General features: G+C 39.7%; 2 protein-coding genes across 3 annotated transcripts; both read left to right on the forward strand.

Moving 5' to 3' along the window:
* The first annotated feature begins 9,397 nt into the window (after positions 1-9,397).
* LOC115590461 (kinesin-related protein 3-like) lies at positions 9,398-11,119 on the forward strand. Its single transcript, XM_030431824.1, has 4 exons — positions 9,398-9,583; positions 10,377-10,460; positions 10,839-10,955; positions 11,087-11,119. Exons 1-4 carry the CDS (start codon positions 9,494-9,496, stop codon positions 11,117-11,119), a joined length of 324 nt encoding a protein of 107 aa, XP_030287684.1. The 5' UTR covers positions 9,398-9,493.
* A 102-nt stretch (positions 11,120-11,221) lies between these two features.
* On the forward strand, positions 11,222-12,816 carry LOC115589864 (lamin-A-like). Of its 2 annotated transcripts, XR_003985606.1 has the most exons (4): positions 11,222-11,263; positions 11,837-11,986; positions 12,217-12,324; positions 12,491-12,816. XR_003985606.1 is itself a non-coding variant. In XM_030431051.1 (3 exons), the coding sequence occupies exons 1-3, from the start codon at positions 11,801-11,803 to the stop codon at positions 12,623-12,625; spliced, it is 429 nt and encodes a 142-aa protein (XP_030286911.1). In that variant the 5' UTR covers positions 11,787-11,800; the 3' UTR covers positions 12,626-12,816. The 2 variants fall into 2 exon arrangements, 1 of the variants encoding a protein (XP_030286911.1); XM_030431051.1 differs by lacking the exon at positions 11,222-11,263 and having other exon boundaries at positions 11,787-11,986.
* Positions 12,817-23,204: the final 10,388 nt, after the last annotated feature.

Raw genomic sequence — 23,204 nt, forward strand, 5'->3', positions numbered from 1 at the left:
CACCAGCTAAAATATGAATATGATATTCTTAAGGCTTATAGATGCATGACAGGCTAACTGGAAAGGTAAAACAAAGTGTCATGGAGTGCTATCTGTTTCATTATGAGCTTTAAGTGTTTCTTTTGCAGTTATTCACAAAAACATGGTAAGATAGCTCTTTTCCTGTACCTTTGCGTTTCCTAAGATGAAGAAATCCCACCACCACCACCAGCACCAGAACCACCATCACAATGGTGACAGCAACCAACAGCAGGATGAGCACATGAGGGGAGTCAGGGCCATTTTGGAGGAGCGCTTTGCTGTAACAAAACAAACATCGTGTTGACAAAGTGAATTCGAGTGATGGACACTTTGTGGGTTTCTTGGGTTTACTTTTCAGTTCTGTAAAGTCACATTTTAGCATTGATGGTGGCAATAATTAAAAAAAGTGGCAGGTGTTGTACAAAATATCCACCAAGCTTTAAACAACTGGACTTTCATAAGAAGAGATTCCATCACCATGTTTCATAATCAACCATTCTGGCCATACATTAAGCGAAATATCCTTACGTTATTTCATAACACAGTTATAACTCACCTATGACAAACAGTCGGCTTCCTGGTGAACGTCCAACACCAGGGATGCTGCACTTGTAGAGTCCTTCGACAGACTTGTTGACATTGTGAATGGTCATGTTTCCTGTAGGACTGTTCTCCATGAAGACATCATCTTTGTAGAAAACAGCCTGGAGGTAGGTTGTCTTGTTTCTACAGTGCAGAGTCACATTTTTGCCATCCAAAATAGGAACAACAGGACTCTCCAAGATCACAGAACCATCTGAACAATATGTTGAAAAAAATGTATGTAATATGTGTTACAAAAAAATGTAGAGTTAACCATATGTTTAAAAAAAAAAACAGCAGATACAAGATGTACTGTAGATAGTAAAATATTAGCTAAACATGAAATACATGGTCTTTCAGGATTATGCAATAATATGCATTCAGAAAAGTCTGTTAATAGCATTTATTTACAGTGTGGTTGATCTGAGAGTCATTAATTCTCAATCAGTCTAGCATCCAGCATGATACTGGACGAATCAGATCAAAAACCACAGAGAGTTAGTGAGACAAATTTTAAATAGGTACAACATGTATTGGTTTAAAAAAATACAACAAACCTACCAGTGACAATGATGTGGACACTGTTGCTTCTTTGTCCCCCTTCAGTCTCACACCAGTATTCTCCACTATCTGTTGGATAGGCTCTATCAACCGTGCAAGAGGACCCTGTTGACGTATTTTTAAAAGTATCACATTCTGCATCAATGTCTTTACCACTCTTTATCCTTCTCAATCGAGCTGAACCATCCATCCCCCCACATTCAAAAGAAACAGGTTCGAATTGAAAGTGCTGCAGTCTGTTTGGAGAGATAACAAGGAGAGCTGCATCTGAAACAAAAAAAGAGATGATAGTGTTTGCAAAGAAACATTCAGAGTGTTTCAGATATTAAAAGATAAAACTAGATACAAAATTAATGTGTCCACATTGTGACAATAAATTCTAAGTTCATGAAAGATTCTGGTATTCTCTGCAACATTGCCATTAATTCATTAGAAATTGAATATTTCACAAAATCCAGCATTATGTGAAACTGGGACCTACATTACATTAATGACGCAAAGGTTTAGGTTGATGTTTAATAATGCAAGAAATACAATGAAATGTTAATGTACATGCTTAGGAATTTCTCTTTCTCACTCACCACTTTTCTGATTACAAGTGTCCTGAACTTGTATCCCCAGCAGAAAAAATTCAAGCATCTCTGATAAAAACAGGAGCAAAGTTAAATATCAGGCATAGATGGTTGGATCTGCAGGATTTAAAACCTAGAAGAAAAGAAGAAAAACATGAGACTCACACAGTCTGAAGCAGAGAGATGTGACCTCCATGCTTTCTTCCTGCTGACTGACTGTCTGACTGTCAGACTGAAATACAACGGAAGACAGTTGACAAGAACCTCCTCTTCCTGTGCAGTTATTTCTAATGTTGATGCAAGAGCTTGAGTGTGAGTCACAGCATTTTCAGGATAATCTGTCAGTCCTTCAGTTTAAGACACTCACTCAAGACTGCAATCAAGCCTGTGCAGTTAGCCCAAGAAAACCATAGTTAACTTGTCATGAGGTCAAGTGGGCTGTCAAATCGTCATTAGCATTCAATTGTCAGCTCCTCCTGCTGAAGTGTCCTTGAGCGAGACACTAAACCCTATATTTCTCTGAACTGTTAAGCAAATCCTTGGATAGCAGATTGCTATGTTGTGTGAATCAGAATGTAAAGTGCTTTGAATAAAACCACTGAATAAAGGCATTCCATTACCTCAGTTCAGCAAGAATCCCACAAAGCAAGTTAGCCTCTCAGGTAAGCAGTATTCCCCAGTAATAATGAAACTGTATCTACTCAGTCTATTAAAAGTATTTACATTCTTAACTGAGGAAATAGTAGCAGTACTTTAATCCTGCACCACTGGACACACATATGTTATCCTGACTCTGTTTACGGTAAAGTTTTAAAACACAGTCAGGATTAGTCAACAAATCGTACGTAAACCATATGTCATACAATAATATATTTCCATTTCACAAATGTAATAATTAATGGAACTGCTATGACTACTTGTGCCCACAAGATGTCCTTGTAGAGTCGAATCATCAAAACTAACATTAAGAAGATCTGAAGATTAGATTTTTCAGGTATCTGTACTTTACTTAAGTATTTATTTTTCTGACAACTTTTTACTTTTACTCCCTACATTTAAAAAATGTTTTTGTACTTTCTACTCCTTACATTGTCAAAACAGGCTTGTTACTTTTTTTTTTTTCCGTCGTGAGAAGCGTCGTGAGTTACAGGTTATGTTAGAGAGAAAACTTGCAGCAGTGACATGGAGGAAGAAAGTGAACCAACCAGGGAACGACGACGCATCATATCAGAGGCAAGACATTCCCCATTCATGACCTTATTTAAGAGAACTGTTTGAGGTTGTCAGCTCCAAGAATGATTCATGGCGAATGCGTTGTGTCCTGTGCCAACCTAAAAACTACAAGCTTCTGGCGTTCAAGAACTCTCCGTCAAATCTGAATAAACACATACACGTAAGGTGTATTTTCAGTTGTTATCATTAGCTCATTTAGCATTTCAGGCCAGTTTACAACGTTAGCAATGCTATGGGAACATATTGTTTTGATACTATAGCGCTAACACTAGCTAGCGCTCGGTTAAAAAAAACAACAACCCAATAATCCTCAATTAATTTCCGTTTTGCCACTGTTGTGAGACGTTACTCTTCAGGGCTCTCTGCCAGAAAGCCCCTCTTGGGGAGGTTTAGGGGTTGAATGGCGATTTAGGTTAAAATAAATACATGTTCTGTCAGAAAAGGCTTTTAAGCCGAAAGTTCTGAAGGCTAACGTCCCCTTTGTGCCAGTAGTTGTTAATCATCTACGTCAACTTTGCACAAAGAAAATGTTAAACATTTATATAACAATTCTGTCAGGTGAAGCACTTTTCTCTTATCTTTGTGTACGTCTGTGTCTTATTTGTGTGTATTGTCACTCCTACAGAAAGCACCGGAGTCACTTGGAGAGATACAAAAACCTTACTGCACCTTCCTTGAGGAGGAAGTCGACCTCAGATGAAGGCCCATCCAAGCAGCATAAACTGGGAAACCAAGCTAGAGTGCTACCTGGCCTGCCCGGATGATACCATGGATGTCCTGAAATCCTTCCCAGCAGTCTGCAACGTGTCACTGAAGCTCAACACACCTCTACCTGCCTCAGCTGCCTGCGAGAGGCTTTTCAGCACTGCAGGACTGATTTTCAGACCCAAAAGTACATGCCTGGATTCAAAGAACTTTGAGAACCAGATCTGCTAAATAAACAATGTTGGGATTCCTGTAGAGATGAGTGAATATCTCACAAAGAAAAACAACTTGATTAAACTAGTTTCCATGTTGATCACAATGCTTTAAGTTCTGTTGCTGAAATGGAAAACTGATTTGCACATTGGCGTAAATTAAGGCTGTCAAAACAAAAGTTTTTCTATATAAAGTGTTAAAAGACACAAATTCTGTTAAAAGTAATATGTGAAGTATAGTATTGAGAGTACCAAAGCTATTATAAAGCTGAATTATGAGTGATTTATTTATTTTTCTCTGTACTGTGCACGTTGTTAATAAAGGAAAAAACTATCCTATTTTGTGTGCCAAGAACTTTTCGTTTTGTTGAGTTATCAAAAGAGGTATTGTGTATCATTGATGGCAAAAAATATGTTTTACTTTTTACTTTTGTACTTAAGTACATTTCAGAGCCTGTACTTTTTTACTTTTACTTGAGTAAAGGAGCTGAATCAGTACTTCTACTTTTACTAGAGTAATTTTTTACACAAGTATCTATACTTCTATTTAAGTACCAAATGTGAGTACTTTTGACACCTCTGATGATAATTAATCACTGGTGATTAATAATACACTCGTAAATGGGGTACCACCTCCGTTGTTTAGTTCTTGAATAATCCGGAGGAAATTATTCCAAACACCTAACTACAAGTTGCTTGGACAGTTAGAGTCCATTCCAAATCAATTCATTCTGTCTCAATATTCTAAAGCAGTGACTTCTTTGCACGTATCCATCGGTTCTCCACATTAAAATTAAGTTCCAGGCAAAGACAAACGATTATATATGTTTATTGACTCAATAATTCAGAGTAAAATGAATGAAATGACAATTTTAGACGAACAACAATGACAACAGAAAATGTAAAGACTGGAATAAGCAAAGTAATAAAGTTATGTGACCGTCGGCAGATGGTAAAGTTAAAGGGTCAGGTTTTTATATATCAAATATTACGGGAGTAATTTTTAATACTACTGAGACCCTAATCTCAATTCTCTTAATTTCATAAGATAGAAGTCAGAACCTAGACAGAAGTCAGAACTTTAGACAGAAGTCAGAACTTTAGACCCCAACTCATTCTCACATTGTGTGGATCCATCTGTATGAAGACGTTCAGCCTGTTTTTGTCTGGGAGTCAGGAGGCACTGAAGTTTGGTGTCCTTGAGAGTTCTAGGTTGGACTACGGCACGGCGCGTCGGTCCAATAGCCAGAGGGAAGGCCTGTACTATGTTGAGGAACTCTCGGTCCGAAGGCCCAGCGGGGTTTCCACCTTGAGAGCGCTGGAGGTAGAGTCGATCTCGGCTGGGAGCACACAAAGTCTCTTTCATTGGAGACTCCTTGCAAGGCTTCTGGAGTAGACAATGACTGCAACGTTCTTCATCAAATGATCATAGTCTTGAAAAATAGTAAATATTTAAAAAAATGTTTTACATAATTCTGAATTTTGATCTTTAAATGGAACCGAATCAGAAAGATGCTATATGAATGTGCTCGCCTTGGCTTTTAATGTTTGAATTATGTTAATCCTTCTGATTTAAAAAAAAAAAAAAAAAACACAGAGTGATCGTGTTTGCACTCACCAACAACTAGTTGAATAGAAGTTTGCCTTCCCAGTGCTGGAATGAAACATCTGTAATTTCCTTCATCAGTGGTTTTCACTTTTGAGAGTTTCAATGAAATGTTTCCCGTCGTCAGCTCGTCGATGAACAGCGATGTTCTTCCCTCAAAGAATTTATGTTTTTTACCCTCGAGTTCCTGACCAGAACGCCACACATACACAGATCTGGGGCTCAGGTCAGGTCTCGTCCACTCCAGCGTCAAACCAGACGCATCTTCCGCTGGTTTCATCAGACATGGTAAAATGATGTCATCACCCAGTGCTGCTATGATTGGCCGAGATGTGCCAATCAGCTGATATTCACCTGGAGAGCAGGATAATGTTATTTTAATGAAATTTGAACAAGATATTGGAAAAAGGCTAAATGAAATAAAACCTAGACTAGAAAATTAAAAACTCACTTAAAATAGACGAAAATATACAGAAGATTTCAGTCAAATAGTGTCATCACACCTATCATAATAGTGACCTGTTTTTGTGGTTGTGGAGTTACCTTTACAGAAGAATGTTAGATGAAGATGGAAAACCAAAACACCTTTACATGTGTTTATCAAACACTAAGTGTCAATATTCTGAACTTCACATGTTGCAGGTGACAACAAATCTTTAAAACCCTCATCTGCACTATACTGGTAAGTTAAATTTTACCATTATCATATCCTATACAGCTGATTCATCGATTCAAACAAATATGACACCTTTGAGAACCCCTTCACATTCCTTCATTCTAACTTCTGTGATGTAGGAACACAAGCCTTTGTCTCTGCATCTTAAAGTGGTCTCATTTCGGCCATGATTACCTTCAACCCAAATCGACTCCTTTTTCCAGCATATGGGCCTGAAAGCCCCCACCTCCTGACCTGGCAGATCTTCTCCTCTCCACAGAGTGGGAGGATGTTGTTTTTTCTTGCTAAAAACAGATCACCAGAGACCTTCTTTTAGTAATTTACAACGACTAAGCACATCTGGTTTTCCCCCGACCCAAAGAAGATGAGCCTCTTTTCCTCAGGTCAAACGAGGTCAAGCACAATGAAGTCTTATCTCTCTTCATCAGAAGAAAGGAAAACTGTTTTCTAACACAGATGTTGTGATTTAATGTGCCTTACCAATCTACATCTCTCTCCCTCTGAAACCTTCTTCAGTGGGGGAAGGCTAGGTGGGAAACCTAATCTGTGTGTTCTTTCACCTTACATGTTGAACTGTAAGTTACGACCGTTGTTCCTGGGTCTGACATTCCAATCCCACTAGTCTCTACTCTAATCCAAATTCAAATACATCCTGAATAACTGATAAAATACAATCTCAACTTCTTAATTTTAGCAGATTCCAAAATAACATAAGAAGGTCATACAATAGATTGTTTCTCAATGTATTGTTAAGCCAAAATGAAGTTATTGCTTAATGAGCTTCTCCTTCTCTCTCTCCCACTCCTATATCTCTTCTCTTCTTTTCTTTCATTCTTTTTTTTAAGTAATCTTTATTTTTATTTTTGCAACAAGCTCTAAGAAAAGCCAATTTAACCACTACTTTAAGTGCTTTATTTGTTTCCTGCTCTAAGAGGACTTGAGACTAGAGTGATTTGAGTGCTGAAATCTAAACACCCACAGTACTCTTAACACAATAATGTAACATAACATTTGTCTGTGCCTTTCGCGACCATGTTGAAGATACTTCCGTTGCTTCTAGCTTCAAAGTCACTGCTTAAAGGATGTTTTTGGGAGACTTATTGAAAGTAGCCTACTGACTACTGTTTTGTGACGGTGATTGATGTTGTACCAATGAATATAGGGCTCCTTCAGAAATGTTGCACGAATGAAGAAAACAAGTCTCTTATTGTCTCTCATCCTCTGTTATCTCCTAGTTTGAAGACAAACAAGCTGAAGTCGAGCGGCTCCAGCATTAGATTTATCAGATGGAGACCAACCTGCAGATGGCCAAGAACATGGAGGTTTTCCCTATAAACCTGACTTTGCTGTATCTGTTGAGATTTCTATTCTTTTAAGGTGGAGCTTGTCAATGTAAATCAAAAGTAAAGTTTTGAGGCTGGTTCACTGTAGATATGGAAATCATCAAATACTACTTGTTTCATATAGTTCAAAGATTCCGAGCCACTGAGAATGTAGATAGTTTACTTTTTCTGGAAAGCTAAATGGTTGCATCATCACAAAAAACACTTCAGTGTGTACAACCTCAATTGAACCATTCACCACTGAACCATTAAATTGTCTCTACTTCAGTAGCACATCCAGGAGCAAATTAGCAAAGAATGGACTGCAGCCGCTGACAGCTGATGAATTGCACTTCATCTTGGTTACCGAGTTACCACTAAGTCTCTGAAGACTCTACAAATGTTCGCTCTCACTGCATTGTTAATGATGTTTTTTGTGAAATGGACTTTGCATTAGTGGGGGCTTAATTTTGCCCCACATGTACTATATGCGTATTACCTGATATGAATATGGGCAAAAAACACCAAGACACCACACTATTTTCTTGGCAGTGCAATTAGTGGAACATTTTACTACTTATAGGTGCTTTGAGAATTTGCATGCAGGTTTAGTGACTGGAAAAGCTGCACAGTACTTTTTTTGCAATATGTGTATGAACTCATCCACATGTGTTCATATGTGTCATTTTGCCAAAAATGACACATATGAACACATGTGGATGAGTCCATTTATTTATAAATTAACAGCTCTATGGCAGTACAAGAGGTTCAAACTCCACAGGAAATCTCTCAGATTAATTCATATTTGTAATGGTTTAGATAATGACTATTCAAATATCTCTACTATACAATCATCAATCTCTGTTTCTTACCAGTTAGGAATAAGTCAAATTCCTCCAGTCCAGTCCTCCTCCTCTCGGGTAAGTACAATTTATACACTGCAGTTTTCTGATATAAAACATGAAAGATTCAGCAGAGTAAATACACAAGACAAACACAAACAGAATTGTACAACACTGAACAACACTGGCTTTAGCTTGCTGTAGAATGCCTGGTAGTTGCTTGAGGATTGGGATCGAGGACAGAGATGGAGGGTGTTACATTTGACCTTACTGACATCATTTTGTAAAAGAATCATTTTTATTTCATAAGTTTTACTGGTGGTACTGTGGTACTGTGATACTGCGGGACAGGAATACACAGGAATAGCTGAGTGTTTAGCTAAGTGTACTTAAAATAAAAAAAAATCTCAAAAAATCTGATCATAACATTTGTCATGTTGTATCATGTTCAGTGTCATCCCCTGATACTTGTCTCTGACTTCTCTCGTCCGCTTTCTGTTGAAGTGGCCGTCAGTTTCCAGGCAGGCGTTCCAGGAGGAGCAGCAGAAGAGGGAAGACACAGAGAACAAAGTTCAGACTCTGGGGCAGAGGCTGCAGATGAATATCTGGGAGGTTCTGATTTGTATTCTTCATAGCTCATTTCTCTTCAGCCACCTGCTTGTTTCTTTTGAGTATATGGATGTATTTACCTTTCATTTCCTTTTTATTTATATTTTCAATGTCATTTTGATTTGTTTCCAACCATCTTATAGTTTTGGCTTTCAAAGATGTGCTTTTGTCTTCTCACCTTTAAATTAAACTTTCTATTCCCTCTCAAAACCTCTGATTAATGATGATGAATTTTCTTTCATAGTGTCATCACGGTATACTTAGCTGGGTGCAAGTCAGAGCAGAGTTCATAATGACTTGAGTCCTTTTCCAGACCAAAACAAATGAGTCTCTTTAGGACAATCACATGTTCATTTTTGATTTAATGGTTCAAGTCAAGTCATCCTGTGGGACCAGGGGACCGACTCTAGTTTCTATGTGCCTTCAAATGCAGAATGAGTGAGAGCTTGAAGTGGAGTTGAGTATTTACCTTGGCTGCCAAGGCTATCAAAAGAACATTCTCTCTGTGTCTCTTTTTATTCCCAGTTGGTAGGAAGTCAAGCTGACACCGTCATGCAGCTCCTGCAAGAGAGACAGAAAAGACAGAGAGCTCAGAGGGAAGTGGACACCCTGAAGAACCAGTCGAACTCCAACATTAATGAGGTTAATCTGATCATTATATATTCCATGTCCTCAGTTCTTAAATGTGCCACAGCTGCACTTGTTCCACCTTGAACTTTTTGAACTTGTTCAACAACAAATATCAAGCAAGTGTGCAGACAAAGCAGATCATACTGAAAGCAAAAGAGTCAAGAGCAAAACACGAACCACACGTCATGTTAAACATCACGTCCAATACATACAAGGTACATTTTCTCAACTGTTGTGTATTGGCTGAGATAAGATAAACCATATCTATAAAGTTGAAACAATGCAAAAAAATGCTTATAAAAATAATAAACTGACATTATAATTAAACATTCAGACAATAAACGTGTCATTCCATCTCCCCTGTAGTATTGCATTCACGTCACAACACAGATAATCATCTGCCCACTCAAGTGGTTGCCAGTTCAGTAGGGATCATTTATACATGTGTGCTAGTGTGTCTGCATTGCTGGCAGTCGTGAGCAGATTTCCAGTTTACCTTCCCCTTAAACAAACCTACGTATTCAGCTCACAGCTGTGTCTCTGGGCTAGAGAGAGTGGACAGGCAGGGTGTCTTTAGGGAGGGCACAGCGAGCTTAAACCTGCTTGGTTTTAGCAAGGCAGCGTTTGCCACTAGGTTGCTTGTACAGGCTCTGTTAATGTACAATTAAAACAAATACAATTAAACACAACTGTTGACATACATATGGAGACTACATCTTTTTGGTTTGGTGCTATTATTACCCCTTTTTATGCAGCTTGAAAAAGGATCTCTCATCTTCTGTTTTCATCTTCTCTCTACTTTCAGGTGGACAAGCTTTTAGCTGATGTTGAGAAGCTAATAGAGCAGAAGCTGAGCCTGCAAATGGAGCTGGAGAAAAAGAAAAAAGAGGTTTATCTTTTAATTGAATTGTTTTCTTCACTCCACCCACACAGTACAGGATGTTAGTTACTAGCTTAAACTGAAATAACATTTGCTTTATTTATACTAACATTATTCAAATGTGTAAGTACATTAGCCATACAGTACATATTATTATATTTGTTTTTTACACCAACCTCAAAATGTTAAATTAAATTGTATTGTACCTAATGTGACATGTCAGTATATCAGAGGTATATGTCTTTTCTGTCTGATTCTGACAAACTAGTGTATTCAGTCGGTCAGTTCTGAGAGGAAATAAACAGAACAAAGAAAATTAACGTTTGACTGTCTGCTAAAATTGTATGTCTGTTTGTCTTTCTGACGGTCTGACTGTCTGTCTGTTAGCTGGAGGACAAAGCAGAAACAGTTAACATGAAGTGGAAACAGACCAATAAAGAGCTGAAGGAGGCAAATCATCAACTGAAGAGCAAGGATGAAGAGATCAGCCAGCTTAAGAGACAGGTACACAAACACACACACATACACACACACACGCACATAAACACGTTTATGCAGCTGTCCTTGTTAGGTCCTTGCATTGAGGGTCCTCAGTATAGTAAAAACTTGAACAGAGGTTTCATCATATGATCCAGATCATCACTCCTGAGGATGCATTCATATGTTAATGTAATATTTATATTTACTTAATGACATTAAATATATTTCTCCATCTCTCCTCCTCCTAGTTGGAGAAACTCATCTGGGAGGAGAAGAAGAAGGCAATGAAAGCTGACAAAGAGCAGGAGCAGCAGAAGAGAAAAAACACAGAGGTTCATTTTTTTCCCTCAAATCAGTTTTTTAAAATCTATATCTGATGTCATTACCATGACAACCAGACTGCCATTCTGGCACGATCAACATCACTAGCATAGATATTAGCAAGTAAATTAGAAGTGATAGTGATAGCTTCACATACTTTGGGTGTGGCTGTTTTTTTTTTATTTCTTTTTTCATTTACCTTGTCCAATTGTATCAGGGTTAAGCAGGATTTGATCTTAACTGGTCCTGAGCTTCTTAACTAGATTGTTTTAACTACAGGATCATGGATATACATTGATTGCAAGAATGTTGCTTTGGAGGGAGGGACATTAATAGACAGTTTTGTTGACACTGTATGTCAGTTTAGTGACTGAGCATTTCTAAAACAGACAAAATGTTACGAATGGCAAAAAATCCCACTGTTACTGTTAAGAATTAGAAAAAAAATAACTTAACTCTAAACTACTAGCTTAACAGGTCAGGGTCAGGTTCTCAGCCAAAACACTGCTGAGAGATCACTATACATCTGTCTGTCTGTTTGCTCTCAAATGACCAATCTGTCTCTGTTGTCTCTCGCTCAGCAGAATGCAAGCAAATGTGTTGGTGAAGTGTCATTGAATTCTCAGAGAGATGGATTCAACTCGGACAGTCTTAGCTCAACCGCAGAACCTGTCACTCTCATCGAAGTCAACCAATCAGGAAAATACGTCCGTCTTAAAAACACGTCCAATGAGGTAATGTTTGTGTGCATACAAACACTGTATGAGTTCTCCATAAGATGAGAACAATATACAGTATAAAACAAAACACAAGCAAGTGTATTGAGGGGTATTCCAAATGGACCATTTATACCAAATTTATAACCAGAATCTAATTTCTCTTGCTTTCTTTGAGGAGGGAATTGTAATATGATCATTTATAAACACTCACGTCCTTCCTCTTGCATCCAATATCCCTCCTGCAGGTCCAACACTTGCAAGGCTGGAAGGTATTTATACAGGTCAACAGAGAGGAACCCATCATATACACATTTGATCACTTATCCAAACTCAGTCCTGGAGGGACTTTCGCTGTGAGTCTTTCTCGAGTCCTCAGTTTATGTTGATGCATTTTTCCTTTCTGTCCTCTTTCTGTCACCTCTGTTGATGCTCATTTTGAAATAAAAGAACATAAACAGTCAATGATGATAATAATGACAATAAATTGTTTTCTGATTGTGTATCTGTGACCTTTTACAGATGAAGGTTCCAGGTTATAACTTTTATCCTCTCATTGACCTGGTGTGGGAGGAGCTGAAGACCTGGAGCTCTGAAGACAAACTGCAGGTCGTCCTCATCAGCACCACTGAGGAGTTGGATACAACTCTGCTATGATTTTTTATTTATTTTTTGGTTGTTTTTGCTTATTTTTTATCTAGAATTATAACAATTGTTATGAATATTGAGTCAAAACAATTGTCTGGGTCTTCTTGACAGTAAAGATGTTTTATGTTATTTTTTTTTTTTTCGATTTAACTTATACTGCTCCATTTTTCAACTTTTTTTTATCAGTATATTAATATAGGTGTTGTGCATTTATAGACTTAACCCTTTGATGCACAACATGGGTCAAAAGTGACCTGGCTGAGTTTTTATTTTCTATATCTTTGCAATGAATTACTTTCATCATTCAGTAAGCAAGGTATTCCTCAATTAGCTTGTTTTTGATCATCATACATCTTTATTTTATTTTTTCCTTTCTTCCTTTTTGAATAAAAACCCCTTTTGTATCAATACCCCTCTAATGCACAACATGGGTAAAAAATGACCCATATTCATTTTCTATGCTATTTCATATATTGATGAGTGTTTCTATGATATGTCTTTGAAAAAAATAAAATAAAATAATTTATTATTCCAAGTACGCAGTAAATATCTTGTTTTTGTTTCGCACAAATCATATTTCTTTCTTACTTTATGAACAAGCACAGCTTTTGTATTTCTACATCAACTTCACACACACGGGTCAGAAATGACCCACATAAATTTGCTAAATCATTTGGTGTCAACTGTGCTTGTGACATTTGCCCTGTGTAAGTATTGTCAATATTTTTCAATTGTTCTAACATTACCTTTGAAAATATTTGATGACAACTCTGAAAGATAACTGTACATAACATGTTTACCTTGAGAGTGAGTACATTACTTGACAGAAAGTTAAAAGTAATTACTATGAGCTAGTTAGCGAGCTGTTGACATATTCTATTTTAGTTAGCTAATTCTACCATAGTTAGTTACTACTGTAGTTAGTCCAGCTAACTAGATGAATTTCAGACACTTTGAGTTGAAATCTCTTGAAAAGCAGTTGTCATTCAAATACAGCTTACTGCACTGTAAGTGGCAGAAACAGGCTCCAATCGCTCTGAAAACCTCAAATTGACAAGCAAAGACTCCTGACTGAAACTAATGATAGAACAACTGAAATCATGTTTGCAATGCTACAATTAGATAAAGTTCATACACTTTGAGTGGAATCTATCTTGAAAAAGTAGTTTGGAGTGAAATATTACATGCATCTTTTGCTCTGAAAAGCTAAAAATGGCAATAAAAGGCTCCTGACTTAATCTAATGACAGAACAACTGAAATCATGATGTAGAGGCAGTTTGTTCTGAATCTGAGTCAGAAAATTCTGATGATGATGACCCAGAATATTTGCCATAGGGTCAAGCTGGAGTTGTGGGTGTATCTGGGGATCCAGCTTTCCTACATGAAGACTCCTGTGATGATAAAAATGACCGATGAGTCCTCAGAGGAGGAAACTCAGACTCAGTCCAGTAGACTGAGTAGAAATGGCTCTTACTAAAATGAGAATCCCCCCAGTCATGGCAGAACAAGAAGCCATAGTATCCTGAGGAGCTGACCAGGCCCAGGTGGCAATTCTCGCTCTAGTTATGTGTTAAGTTGTATTTTATTTTGTTAGGTCACATTTCACCAGTTTACAGTTCAGTTCAATAGCCGTGTTATCTGTTATCAGAGGTATGTGTCATTCCTGTTTTATTTTGTAGTAGTTGTTCTCTTGTGTTCTGTTTCGTATTTACTTCCTGTCTTTGTCTTTGCTCACACCTGTGTCTTGTTGTATCGTTTGTTGATCCCTGCCTCCTAGTGTCCTACCCACCAATCCGTGTTCTCCTCACTCCCCCTCACACCTGCCCCCCCTGTGGATTTTTCCTGTACTCTTTTTTTGTTTATATAACAGATGCTTTGTTCAAACTGTCTCGGCATATGGTCTCTGCATTTGGGTCCACCCACTTCACCACCCCCAAACCCTGACAGTATGTGTATGTCTTACAAAATGACAATTTTGCAAATATTATGTACAGTAAGTAAGTAAATAGGTAAAGTAAATACTTGACACAAAATATTATTATTATTATTATAGTATTAAGTCTTTTAATAATAAATCACACTTGGATGATTTTTTTGTATATATATATATATAGTATGTATAGTTATATATTTACTGCTTTTTGCACTCTGGTTAGACTGAATTACTTTGCAATGAAAAAAGTTGAATGAATCTCATCATATTTTCGTTATTAGTCTATATCAGCTGTATGCATAGCACACACCAAGCATGTTTTATTTTTATTAAAATATAACATGCAGTTATAACATATACTTCTCTTCTTTCTTCAGATGCACTTTTAACATATTTCACCAGCAGCCCAGTGACACAGCATCAGGTGTTCCTGTCCTCTACCTCAGCACAGCAGAGTGACACAGCATCAGGTGCTCCTGTCCTCTACCTCAGCACAGCAGAGTGACACAGCATCAGGTGCTCCTGTCCTCTACCTCAGCACAGCAGAGAGACACAGCATCAGGTGCTCCTGTCCTCTACCTCAGCACAGCAGAGAGACACAGCATCAGGTGCTCCTGTCCTCTACCTCAGCACAGCAGAGAGACACAGCATCAGGTGCTCCTGTCCTCTACCTCAGCACAGCAGAGAGACACAGCATCAGGTGCTCCTGTCCTCTACCTCAGCACAGCAGAGAGACACAGCATCAGGTGCTCCTGTCCTCTACCTCAGCACAGCATCAGGTGCTCCTGTCCTCTACCTCAGTACAGCAGAGAGACACAGCATCAGGTGCTCCTGTCCTCTGCCTCAGTACAGCAGACTGACACAGCATCAGGTGCTCCTGTCCTCTACCTCAGCACAGCAGAGAGACACAGCATCAGGTGCTCCTGTCCTCTACCTCAGCACAGCAGAATGACACAGCATCAGGTGCTCCTGTCCTCTACCTCAGCACAGCAGAGTGACACAGCATCAGGTGCTCCTGTCCTCTACCTCAGCACAGCAGAGAGACACAGCATCAGGTGCTCCTGTCCTCTACCTCAGCACAGCAGAGTGACACAGCATCAGGTGCTCCTGTCCTCTACCTCAGCACAGCAGAGTGACACAGCATCAGGTGCTCCTGTCCTCTACCTCAGCACAGCAGAGTGACACAGCATCAGGTGCTCCTGTCCTCTACCTCAGCACAGCAGAGTGACACAGCATCAGGTGCTCCTGTCCTCTACCTCAGCACAGCAGAGTGACACAGCATCAGGTGCTCCTGTCCTCTACCTCAGCACAGCATCAGGTGCTCCTGTCCTCTACCTCATCACAGCACAGTGACACAGCATCAGGTGCTCCTGTCCTCTACCTCAGCACAGCATCAGGTGCTCCTGTCCTCTACCTCATCACAGCACAGTGACACAGCATCAGGTGCTCCTGTCCTCTACCTCAGCACAGCAGAGTGACACAGCATCAGGTGCTCCTGTCCTCTACCTCAGCACAGCAGACTGACACAGCATCAGGTGCTCCTGTCCTCTACCTCAGCACAGCAGAGTGACACAGCATCAGGTGCTCCTGTCCTCTACCTCAGCACAGCAGAGAGACACAGCATCAGGTGCTCCTGTCCCTCTACCTCAGCACAGCAGAGAGACACAGCATCAGGTGCTCCTGTCCTCTACCTCAGCACAGCAGAGTGACACAGCATCAGGTGCTCCTGTCCTCTACCTCAGCACAGCATCAGGTGCTCCTGTCCTCTACCTCATCACAGCACAGTGACACAGCATCAGGTGCTCCTGTCCTCTACCTCAGCACAGCAGAGAGACACAGCATCAGGTGCTCCTGTCCTCTACCTCAGCACAGCAGAGTGACACAGCATCAGGTGCTCCTGTCCTCTACCTCAGCACAGCATCAGGTGCTCCTGTCCTCTACCTCATCACAGCACAGTGACACAGCATCAGGTGCTCCTGTCCTCTACCTCAGCACAGCAGAGAGACACAGCATCAGGTGCTCCTGTCCTCTACCTCAGCACAGCAGAGAGACACAGCATCAGGTGCTCCTGTCCTCTACCTCAGCACAGCAGAGAGACACAGCATCAGGTGCGCCTGTCCTCTACCTCAGCACAGCAGAGTGACACAGCATCAGGTGCTCCTGTCCTCTACCTCAGCACAGCAGAGAGACACAGCATCAGGTGCTCCTGTCCTCTACCTCAGCACAGCATCAGGTGCTCCTGTCCTCTACCTCAGCACAGCAGAGAGACACAGCATCAGGTGTTCCTGTCCTCTACCTCAGCACAGCAGACTGACACAGCATCAGGTGCTCCTGTCCTCTACCTCAGCACAGCAGAGTGACACAGCATCAGGTGCTCCTGTCCTCTACCTCAGCACAGCAGAGAGACACAGCATCAGGTGCTCCTGTCCTCTACCTCAGCACAGCAGACTGACACAGCATCAGATGCTCCTGTCCTCTACCTCAGCACAGCAGAGTGACACAGCATCAGGTGCTCCTGTCCTCTACCTCAGTACAGCAGACTGACACAGCATCAGGTGCTCCTGTCCTCTACCTCAGCACAGCAGAGAGACACAGCATCAGGTGCTCCTGTCCTCTACCTCAGCACAGCAGAGAGACACAGCATCAGGTGCTCCTGTCCTCTACCTCAGCACAGCAGAGAGACACAGCATCAGGTGCTCCTGTCCTCTACCTCAGTACAGCAGAGTGACACAGCATCAGGTGCTCCTGTCCTCTACCTCAGCACAGCAGAGAGACACAGCATCAGGTGCTCCTGTCCTCTACCTCAGCACAGCAGAGTGACACAGCATCAGGTGCTCCTGTCCTCTACCTCAGCACAGCAGAGTGACACAGCATCAGGTGCTCCTGTCCTCTACCTCAGCACAGCAGAGTGACACAGCATCAGGTGCTCCTGTCCTCTACCTCAGCACAGCATCAGGTGCTCCTGTCCTCTACCTCAGCACAGCAGAGTGACACAGCATCAGGTGCTCCTGTCCTCTACCTCAGCACAGCAGAGTGACACAGCATCAGGTGCTCCTGTCCTCTACCTCAACACAGCAGAGAGACACAGCATCAGGTGCTCCTGTCCTCTACCTCAGCACAGCAGAGTGACACAGCATCAGGTGCTCCTGTCCTCTACCTCAGCACAGCAGAGTGACACAGCATCAGGTGCTCCTGTCCTCTACCTCAGCACAGCATCAGGTGCTCCTGTCCTCTACCTCAGCACAGCAGAGTGACACAGCATCAGGTGCTCCTGTCCTCTACCTCAACACAGCAGAGAGACACAGCATCAGGTGCTCCTGTCCTCTACCTCAGCACAGCAGAGAGACACAGCATCAGGTGCTCCTGTCCTCTACCTCATCACAGCACAGTGACACAGCATCAGGTGCTCCTGTCCTCTACCTCAACACAGCAGAGTGACACAGCATCAGGTGCTCCTGTCCTCTACCTCAGCACAGCAGAGTGACACAGCATCAGGTGCTCCTGTCCTCTACCTCAGCACAGCAGAGTGACACAGCATGTTTTTATTTTGCATGTAAATAGAATATTATTCAGTATGTTTGTGCAATAACTTGTTTATATCGTATTTTTTATGTATCATTTGTTTTTTCCTTAGTTTTTATTTGGTGTGATATTTTTGACTTACAAGAAATAAAATCTTGAATACATACATGCAGTTTCTGTGTGAGTTTATGAAAGTTGATTTTGAAATTGACTGCAATTGTGATGCAAGGGGCGCCGGTTAAGATCTTTCTTAGTGCACCACATTGGTCAGGGCTGGCACTGTAACAGGTATAATGGTTACTATGTTCACAACTCATAATTATGAACATATTGTATTGTTATTTGTTCTGCAATTTTGGGACAGACAAAAATAAAAACACAGGTGATGCAGAATCACAGCAGGTAGTTTAATAAAAAACATTAATGATAATATTAAGACTCAAGTGACCATCAGGTAACTCTATCAAAGCGTTAACTGTTTGTTGCTGCTTCACGCCTCCTGAAAGCCTCGTCTGTCTGTAAGTCTCCATACAAACAGACATTTTCTCATGTGTTCAGAGGAGCTCAAATTATCACCAGCATCTGTGACTCTAAAACAGAACACAGAACAACATTTACTGACTGAGAGAACTGACATGTGGCTTTGTAAAAATAGTCAGTGCATCAGTCAGTCAGTACCTCTGTGGTTTCTAAACCTTGTCTGAGTGTGAGAAAGTCAAACAGTCACTGCAAGATTAAACATGTAGCACAGAGAGGTTTAGAACCAAATGTTAGGAATAGAAAAGCTTAGAACAGACAGAAGACATTACATGAAACCTTGTTGATTGCCCTTAAAAGTGCCTCTGCCAGATTTCAGAGATACAAAGCATGACAGTGAAACGTAATGATTAAAGAAGCTTCCAAGACACTCTGGCAATCATTTATCAGTCCGCTATTTGTAAACAAGTTTGAGTTATTTGTGTGTAACTGTGAGTTTCCCACAGTGAAGCAGTCCCACCAGCAGCAGCAGCAGAGGCAACATCAAGATGGTGAAAACAGTCCTTAAGAGGAGAAGGTAGAAGGAGTGATCCGAGCAGGGACACATCTCTCTGTGAAGAGCTGCAAAGACAAGAGAATATATCTGCTGTAACATCATGGCAGCATCAATAGCTGGTAACAGGCTGCCACAGCATTACTGTAGAACAAAAGGAAATTTGGAGATATGCTTCTTAGAGAGCCATTAGTTGATGTTACACTAAGATAAAAGGATCAGTGAATAGATATGCTGCCTTCAGACTGCAGCCATGGTAACATTGCATCCTTTTATCAATTGTTTTCTGCTATTTTGATATTGAATAGTGCAGTGACTTACCTCTGACAGCCAGCCAGCTCTCTGGTGATTCTCCAGCTCCAGAGAGGTTACATTTGTAGTTTCCTTCATCAGACTTGGAGACACTGTTGATGATCATCTCTCCTGTAGAGCTGCTCCCAATGAGGAGTCCATCTTTATAGAAATCAGCTGTGAGGTTGGAGGAAGTCATCTTCTTCCTGCAGCTCAGAGTCACATTGTTGCCCTCCATCACAGGGAGGATCGGACTTTCCAGGATCACAAAACCATCTGGAAAACAAGGTTTTGTAGCATTTTCTGAAATTTGATAAATTGCATACTTATGTGTTGTTACTTAATACTTGTTAAATCATTAAGAGGACTTAGACAAGAAAATTAATATCAATACTTCAAAATATAAACTTCAATTTCAGTGATTTTGACAGAAACATAAAGACACCAATGAAAGGAATTTTGTTTTGGTACGCTGCTTTTTAATCTCAAACATTGTATTGTTATACCTCTGACAGCAAACCAGTTTCCAGGTGAGTATCCAACACCGGGGATGCTGCACTTGTAGAGTCCTACATCCGACTTGGAAACACTGTTAATTACCATTTCTCCAGCAGAACTGTTCTCCATAAGGAGGCCATCTTTGTAGAAATAAGCTTGGAGATTAGGGATGATTGTCTTGCTTCTGCAATGCAGAGACACAGTGTCTCCCTCAATCACAGAAAGAGCAGGACTCTCCAAGATCACAGAACCTGCTGGAAAACATGTTGAAAAATAAAATGCCAGTCCTATGTCTTATGCAGAAACCTGAGTAAGTCACAATAGTAACAGAGTTAACATAGAAGAATGTAGCTTCAGGTGGTTACATTCAGAGAATAAAGAATTAATTTAAAAAATGCAAATTGTATAGTGCTGTATCGTCTGCATAGTGATGCAAGTGGATTATGTGGCGCTTCACAGGATTTGTAAATATATTCTATGATTAACACCCAGACAACTAACATCAAGTAAGTGATAATTTAATACTCTCTGAAGTGCATGTACAAGTATCTGTCAGCAAAGGCCAAATATGAATAGTTACATAATTCATCAAACTAAATACTGTTAAATCAAAAAGTAAATATCAAAATTGGTCTTAAGTGTGTTAGTAATAACAGAAGCTATTTAAAGCTGAAAAAGCTGCTTGATGTTGGGTCATGCAAGTACAGTATGGTCTAGGATTTATAGTTGCTTCTCTTGTTAGAACTACAACATTTTTGTCAACAGTCATAAGCTAGCTGCAACACATTTACAGAGAAAACCGTATCCCAGACAAGGGGTCACATACATCTGCACTGTAGTTTAATGGTGATTTCTTCATTTTTAAACACTAAGATATCATGATTAAAGAACTGTTAAAATACAGATTTGTGAATAACCCTGCATGAATTCCTAGGAAATGCAGACTGAAGAAGCATTCATGTTGAGCGCAAGAGTAGGTACGTTTCTTCTTCGGAATAGGTCACTCTGGAGCGTATAGTTTACTACAGTTTTCTTGGTCACGTTTTGTTATTTCTACTATTATTTGTCCTTTCATTTAAACATTGGCTGCTCGGCATAGTGGTAGACTTTTACCACAATAAAAAAAATGTATCAACAAGTTAAAAAATAAGTTAATGATGTGAATTTTCAGTCTGGTTGATCAAAGACCTTTGAATTTAGTTAAGTTTCATACTGCACGTACAGGATGAGAGACCTCAGGTAGTTACAAACTCAAAACAGAAACAATAGTTAATTATTCAGTAACACAATAAACCTACCAGTGACGGTGATGTTGACAGTATTGCTTCTCTGTCCTCCTTTCGCCTCACACCAGTATTCTCCACTGTCTGCTACATAGATGTTACTGATAGTACAGACGGAACCTGTTGATGTCCTCTCATTTCTACATGCTGGATAAATTTCTTCTGAACTCCTGACTCCTCTTAACTGAGTGGAGCCGTCACCTCCCTCACAATGAAATGAGACAGGGGCATATTCAAAGTGCTGCTGTCTGTTTGGATCGATACGGAGACAAAGTGCATCTGAAACCAAGATAAAGATGACAGTGTCTTGAATTTCATTCATCTATGTTACATTATAGATACAAAAACTGATTTAAAAGGTCATATTCAGTGTTGGTTAGTTAGATAGAAACCATAATACTAAAAAACAAAATGTTAAACCGAATTTCAGAATTTCTATTGCTCACTCACCACTTTTCTGAGTAGAACTGTCCTGAACTGTCCCCAGCAGAATAAATTCAGTCATCACTGGATAAAAACAGGAGCAAAGTTAAATACCAGACACTGATGGTTTGATCTACAAGATTTAAAACGAAGAAATAAGGAGAAAACCTGAGACTCACACAGTCTGAAGCAGAGAGATGTGACCTCCATGCTGTCTTCCTGTTGACTGCGTATCAGACTGAAAAACATCTATGTAGTATGTAGCTGAGAACTTCCTCTTCCTGTCCAGTTTATGCTCCTCCTGTCAAAGTGTTCTTGACAAAAGACACAAAAACCCCAAATTCCTCCTAATGATTGCCCCTGAAGTTTCCTGCAGGGCAGCATGTTGCCATTTTTGGGTGTGTTTGAATGAAACACACATTTTATTAAGTAGTAAAGAGGGGGTCACAGCACTTTCTTATCAAAACTGTATTTCTTTTGTACGAATATTGAATCAAATATTATCATGTGTGGTATATTAATCTGTTGAAAACATGATTTGTTTGAAATTTGGTGGAATATTTAAATTTGTATATCAGTATGTGTCACTTAAGATCCAATTTAAGGCCAAATCTATTCCTGAAGCTGCTGGATTGAATATCTATATTATACAATTTTTGGTGTGCAACACAAATGTACATTGACAATAGTTATGTCAGAGCTGTCTTCAGGATCTTCTTGACAATTGATTTTTGCTTTGCTATTGCTGTTGTGTTTTGTAATGTTGCAAGTCAATTTATATCATTTCAAAGTGTTGTTGTCTTGAAGAAAGCTTGCTATGAATATTATTTATTTATGTATTTTTTCAGATCAAATTATTTAGTCACAACATAATCCCAGACATAGGGGAATCTGAAAGATAACCTGGACTTTGTTTGGCTGAAATATGTTTTTTTTTTCAGTTTTTAATTATATTCAGTATATACAGCACAGGCTCTAACCCTGAATACTGAAGCTTGCTAGGGTTGTATGTATGTAACAGCTGTGGGACATTAATGTCTTTTAATTAATCTGCCAGAGTGCATCAGTGTGGCTATAAACCTATTTCAGTTGCTTCAGGCCAAACCAGTGTAAATGTATCATGTGGTGGTTGACCACAGTCTGAGCAGCAGACTGAACAGCGTCTTCACAGATGTGAACAGACAGAGCAGATAGAGCCGTGTGGTTTAACTGTGACACTGTGAGGAAAACTCTTCTGTCTGACCTGATCTAACTACATTTACAATCTTGTTTAATATGAAATGTATTAAAGTTTTGAATTTAATTTAAGGTTCCACAAAGTGCATGTGTACATGATTGTTACATTTATTTTTGTCAAAGACAATACACAAAACAATAATGCAACATTGTAATATGTAAAAGCTTTATGTACGTAAAATAATATTAATAACAGGTTTTTGTTAAAGTGATGATATTTTGAAATAACTTTTATAAAAAAAATGTTGGTGTATATCATTCTTGAATAAAACAAAATATACAAATACAACTTAAGAACAAATCTAAAATTATTATTTGCTACTTCTTCTCCTGCAGACAATTACACAACAGATCAGTCTCTCCTCTCTTCT

Source organism: Sparus aurata, chromosome 10 (genome assembly GCF_900880675.1).
Source record: "Sparus aurata chromosome 10, fSpaAur1.1, whole genome shotgun sequence".
Taxonomy (NCBI): Eukaryota; Metazoa; Chordata; class Actinopteri; order Spariformes; family Sparidae; genus Sparus; species Sparus aurata.